The following is a 17,304-nucleotide window of genomic DNA, read 5'->3' as shown; positions in this document are numbered from 1 at the left end:
TCCCGAGTTATCAACATGAATGAGAAAACTTGGAAAAGCAAAGGCATGGACCTAACTTTGAGAACAAGACTTTTATTGAAAAAAAAATGGAAACTTCACTTTATGACAAGCAGAAAAGTTCCAAAAAACTGAGGCACAGTTCACATCTACGTCAGGGCTGTCCATAACACTCTACATAAAGAAAATGTAATGGAACCTAAAATCTTAAAGGTCTTCCGCTCACCTTCTATTTACCATAGATTTTAAAGGAGTGTAAGCGTCTGGGCATATCATTCATTTGTCATATATATAGATTTATTCAATTGCATGTTATTATAAAATAATGTGCCAGTGTAGAGGTAATTTCCCCTATATGTAGTCAAGCTCTCCCTTAGAAATGAGATAGCTGTCCTTAGATACGACCAGCCCAAAACCTGACATAGGTAGCTGCACAAATCCTGCCTCACCACCTGGATTCAGTGTTAGTTATCACATGAACAGTGTTCATAGGACGGCTGTGGGACAGGGAGCTGTCCCTGGATATTTCATATGCAAAAACTATTTGTTTCTTTATGCAATCCCTCCAGCATGGGGAGTTACATTTAAAGGTGGCGGAAAGTCTGACATATTTTGGTGGAGAGTTCCAGACTGTGGGGGAAGCATGGAAGAAGTCCTGGAGATGGTTGTGAGATGAGCAGTTTGTAATAGAGGAAAGCAGAAGGTCCTGTGAGGATCATGATTACTTGTAGGAGGGTATTGGCTAATTCGGTCAAAGATATATGAAGGGGGGGGGGGCTTTGTATGTCATAGTTAATATTTTAAACTGAATTCATGGAAACCAGTGGAGAGACTGAAATAAGGGATAGACTGGAGGGGTGTTCGAGAGTTAGGCTCGTTTCACAGGAGCCCAGGTGAGCATTTGGCAGCATGCTGGAGAGGAGGAGGGGTATGTGCAGCGCCCACAGGGAGGAACGGCGCCCGGCCATAAGCATGGGGAAAGATACAGCATACTTTATCTTTTCTCTGTGCATTGTACCACCACCAGGCGCCATACCAGTCTACGTGGACGTATATATCCGGTCAAGAATAATAATCTTTATTTATATAGCGCTATCATATTCCTATAGCACTTTACAAATCATAGGGACATATACAAATATATAATATTACATTACAGTACAAACAGTCATATGGAACAATAGGAGTGAGGGCCCTGATTTCAAGAGCTTACAGTCTATGAGGATGAGGGGGTGACACAAGAGCTTACAGTCTATGAGGATGAGGGGGTGACACAAGAGCTTATAGTCTATGAGGATGAGGGGGTGACAAGAGCTTACAGTCTATGAGGATGAGGGGGTGACACAAGAGCTTATAGTCTATGAGGATGAGGGGGTGACACAAGAGCTTACAGTCTATGAGGATGAGGGGGTGACAGAAGAGCTTACAGTCTATGAGGATGAGGGGGTGACACAAGAGCTTACAGTCTATGAGGATGAGGGGGTGACACAAGAGCTTACAGTCTTTGAGGATGAGGGGGTGACACAAGAGCTTACAGTCTATGAGGATGAGGAGTGACACAAGAGCTTACAGTCTATGAGGATGAGGTGGTGACACAAGAGGTAAAATTGCTTGTATAATGGTCCAGCCATTCTTTATAAAGAATTTATTAACAAGTCATCAGCCGCCATCTTATATACAAAGACCAAGGTCAAAGTGACTGCAAAGAAGCCTGGAGCTTGGTGTATATCTGTTGTTTGCTAAATAACCGACAAGAGGAGGACATAGGATTGATTAGTAAAGAGAGAGTTGACATTTCATGCAGTTAGAGTGTGTGACAGGCTGCCTAAAGAGATGGGTTTTAAGAACATATTTGAAACTTTGGATATTGAGTATTAGTCTGGGGAAGGGCATCCCAGAGAATTGGTGCAGCTCGGGAGAAGTCCTGGAGTTGTGCTCAAGAGGTTCGAATTAAGGTAGAGATTAATCTTATATCAGTGGTAGATGGAGGATCACGGGTTGGGAGATAGACTGAGATGAGAGAGGAGAGGTAGGGAGGTGCAGCATTATGCAGAGCTTTGTGGATGAGGGTTATTTTTTTAAACTGTATTCGGAAGGAGACGGACAACCAGTGCAGTGATTGGCACAAACTGGAGGCATCCGTGTACAATTTGGTCTGAAAGAGGAGCCTGGCTGCTGCATTAAGAATAGATGAAGACTAAAAAAGTAGTTGGTACCAGATTTATTGAATGTTATTATACACTAATATATACCATACATAATATATACTAAATTCCAACAGAAATGCTTTCAAATACTTTTAAATAAAAGGTTAATTACACTGATAGCAGGTGGCCAAGCAGTTACGAGGGCCAAAGATTCTTTGGGACAACCGAGCAATTGGTTATTGCCTGGAGTTGTCAGTAGAAAAGATTATTTTCATCTCTACTAATAACATTTGACAACTGACCGCTCCATTGGCAGGTTTTTCTCACATTAAGTGGCGTCTATATACCCAGCCAGCGGCCCACGCGTTGTCAGACGACCCCCTTTCGCCACAGTTTCAAAACTTCCAACACCCAATGAATAATAAAACTTGACAAATTTCCCTACTGTTTAGTAAATGAGGCTCTGTCACCGCAGAAGATAAATTGGCTTCCGAAATTCTATTTATTTTTTTGATCCCTGGCAAACAGTTGTCTTAAATTCACAGATACATATCAATCATACACCGCGGCTGCCAGCAGCTCGAAAACAATATTCTACTGAAGAGAGAAGGAAAAAGAAAATATAAAAGTGCCAACAAAAATCTTGACACATATTGCTCAAGACAGAAAAAATGCTTCGTGTTCCAACTTGTGCCGAGGCAAACGTCTCAGAAGTTGGAGAGAATTTACTGCCGTACTGATAGGGGAATGCCCAGACTGCTACAGCCCTATGATGTGTTCGCACGGATACACTTACAAAGAGAAAACACGGAAACGCTCCCATTAATCATAAAAAAGGCAAAACGTTGACTTTCGTTTGGTTCGGAGCCGATAACTTGTGAGCTACCTTAGAAGTTCTGCATCTGCGGATAAACACTTCATAACACTTTTAACCTCTCTCTGACGGGGTGCAACACACACAATACAACTAAACACATTAGACTTCTATTAAAATAACATATCAGAAAAAATAGGAAAAAAGGCCTTTTGGGACAAATGCACAAGATCGAGATTAATGACTAGACTAATAACGAGAATAAAGCCTTGTATTTCGGAAAAGATGAAAAGTGACTGCGAGAGGTCGGACCCCTCTTAAGTCACATCCTCTTGACATGAGAGAAAGGACCAATCACGGTGATTGAGCGCAAAGACTCAGGAAGTGCTGAAACGGTAGAAGTAGTGGAAAACCAAGGTACTTATTATTTCAATGCCCTTTAGTTATCTTTTTTTCAAAAATATCTTTAACCTGGTCGCACTGTAGTGCTGCATACACTTCACAGCATAGACAATTGCCTTCAGATGACCAGAAAGGCCCGAGCACTCCTACATGAACTGTTCCCTGGAAAGTGGATTGGTCTTTGTGGGACAAATGAAAGGTCACCAAGGTCTCCCGATCTGACCCTGTTAGACTTTTATTTTTGGGGTCATCTATAGGGAATTGTCTATGCTGTGAAGATACAAGATGTGCATGGATACAAGAAGCCTGTGCTAGCATTTCTTCTGCGGCGTTGCTATGAATGTGCCAAAAGTGGGAGAAGAGGCTTGCATTGACAATCCAACACAGTGGGCAGCACTTTGAACACTTTTGATAAGTGGACATAAACTTGTGAGAATAAAGTTACATCAAAACAAGCACATCATTGTTTTTCTTGTGAAATTCTCATAAAGTTTGATGTGTTACATCATCCAAAATGGCCACCATGATTAACACCCATCTTGAAAAGTTTTCCCACTCCCATATATAGTACTTAATATTCAACAAACAGGAAGTTGATTTCACCAAACATTCCCATTTTATTTTGGTGTATCCATGTAAATGGCCTACCCTGTATAAGAACTATCCTGGTCGATCTGTCTGTCTAAAAAAAAAACCCTGATGTTCTAACCAAGAAAAAAAATGATACTTTTTATAACTATCAGTCTCCCATTCAATGTAAATATGATAACATCTGTAAAGCATTTTAAAAAGTACCTCAGCCACTGTAATTTTTTCCATCAATAAAACGGATGACTGCATTACTCAACGGATGACATATTCAAAAAAGACAGATGGGATGTGCAAAGAAAACGGCTATATTCAGTAGTATGTAGCAAAAAAGATAAATTTATTTGAACAGTACACTAAACACTAACATTTAAAAACATCTAAAAATGAGCACTTAAAGAGGTAAAGTGCTATCTACAGTGCATGACAATAACATGTGCTGTTCTCCCCCTACCAAAGATAATGTAGCATCTTAACTTGGTGTTTATATGCAGAATGATGCAATTAGTAATGGACTGTGCATTGACTACCTATGCGATCATAGTACAAGCAGTAACCTAAAATCAATGTTTGAATGATACTCCAATCGGAACAAGCAATGCAACTTAGTCTAGTGAAAAGTATGCATAAAAAATAATATCACCAAGTGGTTGGGTGGAGGAGATATCGCGCCCCACGCGTTCCGCCTACGATGTGGCTTCCTCAGGGGTCTAGAGTCTAGTGCCTTGGGGTCTTGTATATATGTGATAGTAAAGGTGGGAGAGTTAACTCACCTGTGAAGGGAGATAATGGCTGGCTGGCCGCATGTGTGTGTGTTTCGGGCCGTGTCGCGGCGGCTCCGCGCATGCGCGATCCCGGATCTCGCGAGACCGACACAATCAACGGATGACATAAAATTTACACTGATGTCCCCAGCTGTCAGTTCCCCCCAAACAGATTGTTATCCCCACCAACCGCACTTGGTAAAACTCCTTTAACCCCATAACACAATAAGACGTACCTGTACGTTATATTGCGCATGGGGGAGTATGAAGAGGGCTCATGGGCTAAGCTCTCTTTATATTCGCCGGGTGTTTGCTTAAAAAATGAATATCCAAGAAAGAAAGGATAAGCGGCACTCACCATTACTGTGAAAACGTTGTCTTTATTTCGGGTGCATGTACAGGGAGGAGCAAACTCCCGTCGTTTGCACCGATCGTGGGTGCTAACCCTTTGATCGCCGGCGGCATTAACAAGCCGGCAGCGCATTGGCGCCGCCATCTTGGCTTCGATCTCCGCTCCCCGTGAAGTCATCAAGGAGCGCCGATCCGTTGCTATGACAGCCTCAGATCACACAAAGATCCGAGGCTATCATGTTCTAGGCCAGTGGTGGCGAACCTATGGCACGGGTGCCAGAGGTGGCACTCGGAGCAATCTCTGTGGGCACCCAGGCCATCACCCCAGCACAGAGTTTCCAGACAGAACTCAAAACCTCCTCCTGCAGTCCCTGGCCACTCAGGACTTGCTGTGATCTGTGCTATTCTGAAGCTACACATAATTGGCTGCCTGGGACTACAGGAGGAGTAAGGAGGTGCAGACAAGGCTGTGTTATTATTGGAGCTCCTGCTCCACAGTTCTTCCTTTTCAGGGGACCCTGGAAGGATGCTACAATGATAATCTGAATCCCTCCTCTTTCTTTCAACTGTATTGGTGTCCTCAGGACGCTGATACAATTAAAAGCAGTGACAAAACAGGTAGAAACATGATCCTGCTAAAATTGCCCTGTTGGCACTTTGCATTTAAATAAGTGGGTTTGGTTGTAGTTTGGGCACTCGGTCTCTAAAAGGTTCGCCATCACTGTTCTAGGCTATCTATTACAATGTGCGATTAGCACATTGTAATAGATGGTGTGCAAAATGCCCATGTACTGCCATACTGTAGTATGACAATATATGGTAGGATCAATCAGACAACCTAGGGTTAGAGTACACTAGGAAGTCTGAAAAATAGTAAAAATAAAAAAAAGTAAAAATTAAAAAATTATATAAAAAAAAACTAGAAATTCAAATCACCCCCCCCCCCATTTCCCTATAAGTCATACAAATATAAATAAACTGTAAAAATCATAAACACATTAGGTATCGCCATGTCCGCAAATGCTGATCTATAAAAATATAATAAAGTTTTTTCACTGCGTTTAAACCCGTAACGTAAAATAGTGACCAAAGTCGCAAATGGCCTTTTTTTTTGCCATTTTGAAAAATATTAAAATTTCAATAAAAAGTGATCAAAAGGTCGCACAGTCCTAAACATAAAAGCATTGAAAATGTCATCAAAAGTCGCAAAAAATAACACCACCCACAGCTCCGTACACCAAAATATGAAAAAGTTATTAGCGCCAGAAGACGGCAAAATGAAGAATTATTTTTTGTACAGGAGGTTTTAATTTTTTTAAATGTATAAAAACATTATAAAACCTATATAAATATGGTATCCACGTGATCGTATTGACCAAATGAATGAAATAGACCTGTCATTTAAGGCGCACAGTGAAAGACGTAAAATCCAAGCCCACAAGAAATGGCGCTAATGTGTTTTTTCAGCATTTTCACTGCATTCAGAATTTTTTTCCCGCTTCCCAGTATATTAGAATATTAAATACCATCACTATGAAGTGCAATTTGTTACACAGAAAACAAGCTGTCACACAGCTTTCTACATGGAAAAATAAAAAAGTTATAGATTATTGAAGGTGGGAGTGAAAAATAAAGACGCAAAAACGAAAAGGGGCCTTAAGGGGTTAAAGTTGAGTGGAAGGTACTAAGAGGAAAACTGGGCAACAGAACAGAGGATGCACTTGACTTGGCAGCCATAAGCATTTTTGGATAAAAGTAAAATCATAATTATTTAGCATTTTGGCAATGGATTTTCTCAAGGAAGTCAAGTTTTTGATGCAGGACAGGCTCCCTTTAAATGGAAATAAACATAAATTGAAAATCCATTTAGGGAGCTCTCCAAGGCTATAGACTGATCTATTTAATGTCTTCCTTCTACAAACACACTGCCACGTGTGAGGTTTAGTAAGTATGCAGATGTATGCGAAATGTACAAATATACATAAAGGAGAATGTACAATAGAAATCCAAACACTTCCCTAAATGTAGCCATGGCAATCAGAATGGAAATCGCCAGTTGTTTACATCGCAGTCTGTGTAGAGAGAGAACTGGAAAACGGCGAACAATAGAAATAAGATTCAGAATATCAAGTGACTAAATAACTTTATTTCAATAGAGTTTTGAAACTTTTTAAAGAGAACTTGACAACAATAGGGGATAACAATGTTGGCAGTTTGGGTGGCCGCCTTGGGCCCAGTATCTAGGGGGGCCCAAGCAAAGAAAATATGCAAATGATATTGAGAAGAGTAGGGCAGCAGAGAAATCTCTGAGCCCTCTCTATGACCCAAGTGGCGTAATGATGTCATCATGCCACCTGTGTCTTTCCAGGATCCATGGCATAGAGATCCACGAGATGTCCCATCCAGTAACGTAAATTCATACAAAATTGTTAGTTAAAGACATAAACTAGAGATATGAACCCATTTAGGATGCGGACTGCTTCGTGTTCAGGACAAATGTGTTTTTATTTTTTATGTCAAGTTCTATACCTTGCTATTTTCTTTTCTACTGATATAGCTGTATGAGGGCTTGTTTTTTTTTTAAGTACAAGAAGGGCAGGAAGTAAATAATTCTACTTATGGAGACTGCTTTTGCAGGCCATACAGGCATGGCCGAGGATTCTGGGTAAAGACAATGCAGGCATGCTTGGCTGAGGATTCTGGGTAAAGACAATGCAGGAATGCCTGGCCAAGGATTCTGGGTAAAGACAATGCAGGCATGCTTGGCCGAGGATTCTGGGTAAAGACAATGCAGGAATGCCTGGCCAAGGATTCTGGGTAAAGACAATGCAGGCATGCCTGGCCGAGGATTCTGGGTAAAGACAATGCAGGCATGCTTGGCCGAGGATTCTGGGTAAAGACAATGCAGGCATGCTTGGCCGAGGATTCTGGGTAAAGACAATGCAGGCATGCTTGGCCGAGGATTCTGGGTAAAGACAATGCAGGCATGCTTGGCCGAGGATTCTGGGTAAAGACAATGCAGGCATGCTTGGCCGAGGATTCTGGGTAAAAACAATGCAGGAGTGCATGACTGAGGGTATTCGGTAAGGACAATGCAGGCATGCTTGGCCGAGGATCAGAAAATCTTGTGACAGGACATGGGATACCAGATTTCTTTGCACGAAATAAGACTCCCGGTAGACAGCACGGCCTGGGAGACAAGTATTATTTTTTGATGGTTAACTAGAACAAATTTGTGGATGAAGTGAAAAAAATATATAAATTCTGTAATTTTAATTTAATTCCCTAAATTGTGCCAACCTTAATTATGTTGTCTCACTTGTATGGCCCCACCTCCCGTTTGCTCTGTAACTAAGCTTAGAAATACATGTGATCCTAATCTCTTTGGGGTTCAATTAAAGCAGATTTTCTCTTTTCTCTGAAGCTTTAGGAGCGATGACATCACCCCATCGCATTTGCCAACCTCAAAAACGGCTAAACAGTGGAGAGAGGAGCTGGTGGTTCCCTGCTCCACCAAGGCATTCAACTCTATCTTGAAGATGGGACACAGGATGGACACAAAACTCTAGGACAGTGATGGCGAACCTTTTAGTGGCCGAGTGCCCAAACTGCAACCGAAACCCCCCTTATTTATCACGAGGTGCCAACCAAAAATGAAAGCAGTAACTTATTGCTCCCTGTTCTCCAACAACTTTCAATCATACCGGCCTCCTGCGGACAGCAACACAGTAGAAAGATGGAAAATTTGCATCATTTTAGCTTCTTTCCAGTGTCCCTCTGTACACAGAGAATCGTGGGGCCAGCAGGAGGTCCCCCAAAGATAATTCAGCCCTGTCTACTTATTCTCCCTCTTCCTACAGTTTGAAGTAGCAAAGTAAGTATCAAAATATGTCTGAAATATGTCTGAAAACAGCATCTTTTAAGTGGCTTGGAACTGCAGGAAGATTCTTTGAGTCTTGTCTGGTGTGCTGGGGCGATGGCCCGGGTGCCCACAGAAAGGGCTCCGAGTGCCGCCTCTGGCACCCGTGCCATAGGTTCGCCACCACTGCTCTAGGACTTTGCCGTCATGTGGTTCTTTTGATGGATGTATCTGGCTCACCTACAAATATAATAAATAGTGACACACACAGCTATGATCACTAGACCCAGGCGCCGTTGCTGCCAGCATCATTGCTTAGGCGACCGTGCCTGGGTTATACAGAGGAGTGGACACCCGATGCCAGCATTCATTCCTCGATATGAAACCAGTTACCTTTGCCTAAGCAGTGATGGCGGCACCAAGGTCATAGAGAACAGCAAGGGAGTGAAAAGGATCCAGTTGCAGGGAGCATTGGTAGGTTAGTATTAAAAAAAAATTTCTGTGACTACCTATCTACTGGGGGGCATGTGTAGTGACTACCTATCTACTGGGGGGCATGTGTAGTGACTACCTATCTACTAAGAGGAATATTCAAATTGTATGGCTCCCACGGAATTACACTTTAAAATATGTGGCATTCATGGCTCTCCCAGGCAAAAAGGTTCCCGATCCCTGCATTACAGTAAGTAGGTGTTCATATATCTAAAAATGTTGGGTTATAATGTTCTTTCGGACCTTCTTGATGAGAATTTTAAAAGAAAATAATGAAACCCAGAACATCCAAGGATAGGTGATCTATGAGGGAGGACTGGATGATTTGTCAGCAGTATCTTCCCTGGGTGAAGTCACATTTTCCTCACATTACTGTGACATGGAGCTAGAGCTGACATGATGTTTTCTGCGACAGAAGCATTTTTTGCAGAACTCTGTCACTGCAGTGTTAATGCGATTACTACATCCCAATGAACAGGAAGACAATGACGGGAGAGAGAGACTAACCGTAAATAACAAAGGGGGGGGGGGGGGGGGGAGACAATTTCATTGGTCTGTAACAGGAGTTTGAAGTTGATTAATTCTCAGGAGCTCTCCTTCTCTGATCTCTTATCTCACAATTCATAATTGGTTATCTGCTGTAGGACACTGGGGGAAAGTTAAGAAAAATTGAGCATTCTACTAAAAGGTGAGAATACAATAAAAGAACACTAAACAAAGAAAACGTACAAAAAAAAAATAATAGTATGACATTCCCTCCTTCTATCTTCTTCAATATTACAATTTGAAAAGAAATTTTCTCTGTGCTTTCTAAAATACCTGCTACTCCCAACTCCTTGCCCTTATGGGTCTATAAGGTTCTGTAAGGCAACTGGCCGCAGCAGGAGTCTCCCCTTCTGAATAAACACATGTGATTTCTGCAGCTGAATGGCTACACGTAATCAAGAATCATTGAAATAAATGATGCTTTACAAGGTGCTGCTGAGAGTTCCCGCTGAGATAGAGGACAAAGCGCCCTCGAAAAGACAACCAAGAGTGGTTGTCAGACGTGCTGGTAGATATTGTCAGGAGGCAATTACACATGGTCACCATCTACCTGACAGTCCCATGAACATAAAGAGGCAAAGCTTAAGGTGCAACAATGTTGCTAAAACTTCAGCAATAAATAATAGCACAAGATAAACTAATCTATTGGTGCCATAAAGTTTAGACTGAAATGTCTTAAAGGGGTTGTCTGGTGATACGGCCCCAGGATAATGCCTTACTTGCTGATCGGTGAGAGTCTCAGTGATGGGAGTCCATTGCACCCCCAAAGCATCTGAAATGACCGGAGCAGCCATCACGCATGCATTGGCTGCTCCATTCACCTCTATGTAGCTCACGGAGACAGACAAGTGCGGCACTCGGCTATCTCCATCAGTGCCGTAGAGTTGAACGGAACAACCAGCGCGGATGAGCAGGACATGCCCCCCTCTGATGCCAGGTAATATAAGATAAAAGCTGATTTATGTGGATGTAAGCGAAACAATTTTTAGTTAAAAGAAGGGTGTCAATCAGTTAATGGAGCTCTATAGGAACCTGTCACTGGCTGTACACGTGCAAGTGTGGTGACAGGTTCCCTTATAGATCTTAGTAAGGCTAATAAAAAAAGCAACCTTTTAAGCATTAGTAAGGTAATGAAGAGGATACTCAATTTGCAAGAGATACTCTGAGGGCCCCGACTGATAAAGGGGGGCTAGCTTAGCCCCATATGCAGAATTACTACGGTTGGCAATGTGATGGATAAGGGCGGAATCCAATAACCCAGATATAGTCCTAGAGGCAGCACTATTGGGCTCATATGAAGGGTTGACCAACTTTGTCTACAGCGGAGGAAAAGTTTATGGATTAAATTACACATCCAACAACCATAGCAATATGGAACAGAGTGGTGGACTGTCGGGGGGATGACTCTAGAGCCTGGTGTCCTGTTACCCCCCCTTAGGGTGTAACCCTTTCCTACCTGAGTTGAACTCCCTACCAGACTTTGAGCTCTGGGTGAAATGGGGAAGCGAGATGCTTTCATATATGGCAATGATATGTCCCCAAACTAGAGGACCATCACCTTAAGGAGATCACACATAAATGGCGCTCAACAGTCATCAGTGCCTGGGACCAGTTGATACAGATCAATTGTTTATACCAAGTATACCTGATCCCTTTGCGCTTGCTTCAGATGCGCAGATGCCCATCCAGCATTATTGGATAGACATTCACTCCTACATTACGGGCGTCTGGGTCTCCCTGGTGTCTTCTAGGCCTGGTAAGGGACATTCTTCAGGCTAAATTTGAGTGTGCTCTGGTCAGATTGCTAATATTCTATGGCATGAATGTTATTTTGTGGAATTAGAAGCCTCCTAAGCTCCCCACGTTGGCCAAATGGATCTTGCTAATTAATACAGAACTTGCAGTTTATAAACACACACTGCTAGAGGTAGTCCGGACCGCTTCTCTTTGACCCGGGATGTGTGGGTGGCATAGACTGCTTCGAGTGTAGAGGAGGAGTAGCTCTGCATGTGTGTCGTGTGAATGGTTGAGTGTGTATGTGTTCTCCGCTTAAAAAAGGGGGGGTACCCTTTACTGGGACAAATTTCTCTCTGTTTTTGCATCACTGGATGATGTAATTATCCTACGTTGATATTTTTGTGCAGATTGTCCATCTTCCATGATTGTACCTTATAGTTCCCCGAGATGGAGGTTTTGCCTTTTATACATTTTTAGATTCTCAAAAACGGAAAATAAAGTCTTCTTTAAAAAAAATAATAAGGTAACTCATACACACTCTCAAAAGGAAAAGAAGTGATGAAGGACGTAGCAGTAGTTACCTCGGCTATTAGAACCACAATCACGCAGTCTTCCTTCTCTTGTTGGTTGAGTTCAGATATCAAAGAGTTGAGGGTGTCAGTCAGGTAGGAGTGCACCTCTCTCTTCACGCTGGGGATTCCCATTACTATCGACACTGTGAAAGTGACACAAAGGTTAAGAATTACATAGACAGACAATGAACAAGAAGACGACAAGTCTAAACTGTGGAGAAGAGGAATACAGAAGCGATTAGGTACAATTTCTCCAGCTAAATGGGAGGGGGGGCAGTACTTGTGTTCATTGTGCAAGTTTTGATATACTGTGAACTAGGGTTGCACCTATACCGGAATTTTGACTGCGATATGATTCCTGAAAAAGTATCAAAATACAGATACAAAAAAGCAACATTACATTTCAAAAGAAAAGTCGGCGCTGTCGCACATTCCTGGCACTTGTGCCTCATAGGATGTCACAGTATAAAATATTTCTCTTTCTGTTAATGTGGCTGTGTGAGGGCTTATATTTTGCAGGATGAGATGTACTTTTCAGTGATACTATTTTGGAATGGCTATGCACCATTGATCAAAATTTATCATACATAGATATAATTGCTTTTTTTTTTTTTTTTTACGTTTTTCTTTTGGTGTTCACCATATAGCAGTGGTGGTGAATCTGTGGCACGGGTGCCAGAGGTGGCACTCAGAGCCTTCTCTATGGGCACCCAAGTCATGATCAGGACTCAAAGAATCTTTCTGCAGTCTCAGGCAACTCAAGATATGCTGCGCTCAGGGATATTTTAACACAATACATCCTTGGCCACTTGGGACTGCAGGAAGAGTGAGAAAGTGTGGAAAGGATGGGATTATTTGTGGAGGTCCTGCTGACCCTACGTTTATTCCTGTACAGGAGGATTCCAAATTTGTATTGGTTTCCTTAGGAGGACGATACAATGAGTTTTGTGACAGAGCAAGGAGCAATAACCTACTACTTAAGTAGCTGTGTTGGCACTTTGCAAAAAATAAGTGGATTTTGGTTGTAGATTAGGCACTTGGTCTCTAAAAGGTTCCCCATCACTGGCATATAGCCTGATAAACATGGTACCTCATTCTGTGAGTCGGTACGATTACCGACTTTTCTATCACATTTCTATCTTTTTTTTTACCGTTTATAAATTTTGCAAAATAAAGCCTAATGTGGAGAAAACTTTATGGTTTTTGCATCTCTGTCTTTCAAGTGACAGATTTGTTGGTGGGCTTTTTTTTTTGCTGGACATGCTATACTTTACACCATTCTGGAGTAGATGGTTTTTTTTAAAATCACTTTTTATTGCAGGTGGGAAGAAAAAAGTCACATTTTTTGGGCATTTTTTTTTACAGTATTCAATTGAGCAGGTTCAATAAAGATAGTTTTATTGTATGGTTTGTTACAGATGCGGCGATTTTATATATGTAATGTTTGTGATGATTTTCACTTTTTTTTCCCTTTTATATGTAACTTTTATATGTAATGAGCGAAATTTTTATTATTTAAAATTTTTTTTTTACTTTCACTGTCCCACCATGGGACATGAACAAACAATTATCCAATTGCTTGTTCATTATAATACCCTGCAATACAACAGTATTGCAGGGTATTAGCACTGTCGCCCTGTACAGATTCATAGACTGATACAGAGACTGTAAGATCCCGTGTGACAGGATCTTACAGGCTCTCACTATGGACAGGCCTGCTGAGACTTCCGGACTGTCATGGCAACGATTGGCACCCCACAAAATGGAGTACAGGGGCAAGAAATTTTAAAGCCATGGGTTTTACTACTGTGATCTACTTATACATTTCAGAATGACTTTGAAGTGGAAGACTCTTGACCAGAATAAGTTCATTCCTTTTGGGCTCCTCTGAGTATAGTATGTTCCACTCAGGGGACCACCCAAAACCAAAACCTATTTTTTTTTTTTTGGAAATGGTCTGACACTTACTGCCTATATATGTTACCAGTGCTCCAATTAGGTGTGTAGTTTCAGGACCTTTGGATGGTCCTGATAGGCTACTCTGTCAGAGGGGAAATGTACAGTTAAAACCAGAAGTTTACACTATTTGCATGTTTTTCTCACTTCGACATGAAATCAGAATAAACCATTCCCAGTTTAGGTCAATTAGGATTACCAGAATTACTTACATTTGCCAAATGCCAGAATAATAAGACATTTTTATTAGTTTTTGCAGTGTCAATAGTTTACATTCATTTAGCATTAGCATTTGGTATCTTTGGACCTCCTTAAAAATGTATAAATTGGGTCAAATGTTAAGGATCTCTTTTACAAGCTTCTCACAATAGAAGCCCATTCCACCAGACAGCTCTGGTGTACACGGAGCCGTGTCAGCAGCCGCACATGCATTTTCCGTCTTTGCCGTAAATGTTCAACAGGATTGAAATCAGGGCTTTGTGATGGTCGCTTGGGATGGCATTCTAAGGGTGCGTTCACACGTTCAGTTTCTCAGATGCAGTATTCGATGCCCAAACCGTTGTCCCAAATTGTTTAAAGGCTTAGTAATCTTAGTGTCTTTAAACTTTTGACTTTGCAGAAAGTCATAAAAATGCCTTAATATTTTTTTCTGGCCAATATAAATAATTAAAAATGTTGGTAATTTACCCAAAACTGGAAAATTTTATGCTGATTTCATATACAATAACATACATGTGTTTTGTTTTTTTTAATCTAGTGTATGTAAACTTCTGGTTTCAACTGTATGAGTTATACAGGCTTGAAGTCCTCCTTTTTTTCGAAAGACACTATCAGACTTGGTGGTTAGTATAGGTGGGTATGAGCCCTGGGTGGCCGCCCAAACTGACCATATTATAATCCACTGCTGGTTCTTTTGGGAAAGACACCGAAGATAAAAATCTGCATTTACCTCCAGTCCTCCCCTGACCCACGTGTATTGCTGGCTGCAAGCTGTTCTCCTTGGACAGAAGATGGGGCAGGTGGTGGAAGATGGTAGGTAGATGTAAGACATTCTTGTTCGTGATATTCCAAAGTTTCAGCTTGGTTTCATCTAAAAAAAAAAAAAAAAAAATACCAACAGAGACAAGATAAATGTAATTTAAGTATTTGCTCTCTTAAAAACACCATTAAGAAGCAGCCTGGCGCGGATATAACAGGTAGCCGCTGTGCGCACAATTGGATTCATTTGCAGCAGACCACTGATGGATGAGCCGGCTCCATGCCGTGAAGAACAATCATTAGTCCAATTTGGTGAAGAGAAAAACAAGCTTGTTTTTTTTTTTTTTGCCCTCAAAACTAAGGATGTTCTACACCATTTGCCGAGTTCAGGACAACATGAATAAACAAAGTCGTTAAAGGAAATCTACTATCAGAATCCATCAATGATAAGCCAGGGGCACTGTGACTGTGGTAATATTCTTATATTGGTTATCTACGGCCTCCTTCCTTCTAAAATCTTGAAAAAACTATGCTAATTAATCCAAGAAGCTTCTAAGGATATTACCAGAGCCACCCCATGTTGTAGCTTCACAGGATGTTATACTGTCTCCCCTCCATCGCTGCTCCCTCAGCACTTCCCCCTCCACTTCTGTCTGGTCTAATCTCACTGCAGCAGAACTTGTTGCAAGACATAGTGAGGGGGGGGAGCACAGAGGGGCTCTGGTAACACCGCCCAGAGCCCTTCTGGCTTGTTAGCATATTTTAAAAAGCTGATTTTAGAATGAAGGAGGACATGGGTGTTAAATATAACACCCTAGGGCCTGGATCTATGAGTAAGTGTCCTTGGTTTATCATCATGGATTTTGATAGTAGATTTCCTTTAAGACCATTACGACCTGTGTAGTGAATTTACAGCAGCAGCACTTTACTGCCGTAGCCACAGGGGATAGTATAGATACAGATATTAGCTAACATCTAGCCCCCCTTTCAGCACCACTACACAATGTTCCTTAATGTGGTATTACTATCTGTGAGATGACAAATATTGGGCGTCATATCCATTGATACCACTTCCCTATTCACTTAATCGCAGCAGAGTTAGCGGATTACCTGCGGATTATACACTTAGCGCCTCATTCATTATGGATGTAACGCTCACGCTTCTAGATCCCTTTATAGACTGATGTATTCTTATATTTAGTAATGCCTGTTGTGATAGCTCCTATAATGAGGATTAACATTCTTAGCAGATTAGTTTCTTAACACATTCAATTTACACAGCGGCATTGTGTATAAATATCACTGGGATTTGTCACACGGAAAAAAAAATGACAAAAAGTAAAAGCGCAAATACAAAGCAAATGCCTCGAGGATGGATTTTGGCAAAAACTCTAGTCACAGGAAGAATGATCAGTGATGGGATTGCTTTGTTCCCCAGAGTTTCAGAAATCTGTGTCTCTTAAAGGGTTTGTCCACTTTGAGCAAATAATTTATCATTTTTGTATGATAAAAAGTTATACAACTTTCCAATATACTTTCTGTATCAATTCCTCACAGGTTTCTAGATCTCTGGCAGTCAACAGGTTAACTTCATTGTTTACTGTGGATAAAAAAAAAACGTCCCTGGTCTCGTGATGTTTTTGATACAATAGTTGTGTTGTGATACACTAGAGGAGGGAAGCAGGTATATTAACTATGTAATATACAATTTTGTGCGAACTGGAAGATCATAGATGATCTTGACTTATTTTACTTGAATAAAAAAATCTATATATACAGTGTGTGTATGTTGGCAGTCCCCGGGTTACGTACAAGGTTCTTTAGGTTTGTTCTTAAGTTGAATTTGTATGTAAGTTGGAACTGTATATTTCATAATTGTATCCCCAGCAAAAAATGTTTTGGTCTCTGTGACAGTTGGATTTTAAAAATGTTGGTTTATTATGAGAACAATAAAGCTTCATTGCAGATACATTTGATAACTGTTACAGCTGTTTATTGTAGCCCAAAGCTAAAGTACAGAAAATTACCAATATCCAGATGTCAGTATGTAACTTGGGGTAGTCTGTAAGTCGGGTGTTCTTAAGTAGGGGACTGCATGTAT

The 17,304-nt window shown here is 41.2% G+C and overlaps 1 protein-coding gene across 1 annotated transcript in view; it reads right to left on the bottom strand.

Moving 5' to 3' along the window:
• Positions 1-17,304, bottom strand: part of MGAT4B (alpha-1,3-mannosyl-glycoprotein 4-beta-N-acetylglucosaminyltransferase B) — a 266,200-nt gene that overhangs the window by 89,487 nt on the left and 159,409 nt on the right. The window contains exons 3-4 of the mRNA XM_072145625.1: positions 15,175-15,315; positions 12,279-12,412 (exon numbers count right to left, since the gene is read on the bottom strand). Of these exons, the coding sequence (XP_072001726.1) occupies positions 12,279-12,412; positions 15,175-15,315 (275 nt within the window). The remainder of the gene's footprint in view (positions 1-12,278; positions 12,413-15,174; positions 15,316-17,304) is intronic.

Source organism: Engystomops pustulosus, chromosome 4 (assembly GCF_040894005.1).
Source record: "Engystomops pustulosus chromosome 4, aEngPut4.maternal, whole genome shotgun sequence".
In the NCBI taxonomy this organism is placed as follows: Eukaryota; Metazoa; Chordata; class Amphibia; order Anura; family Leptodactylidae; genus Engystomops; species Engystomops pustulosus.
The sequence above is the reverse complement of the archived record's forward strand: the minus strand, read 5'-3'. Positions and strand labels throughout refer to the sequence as shown.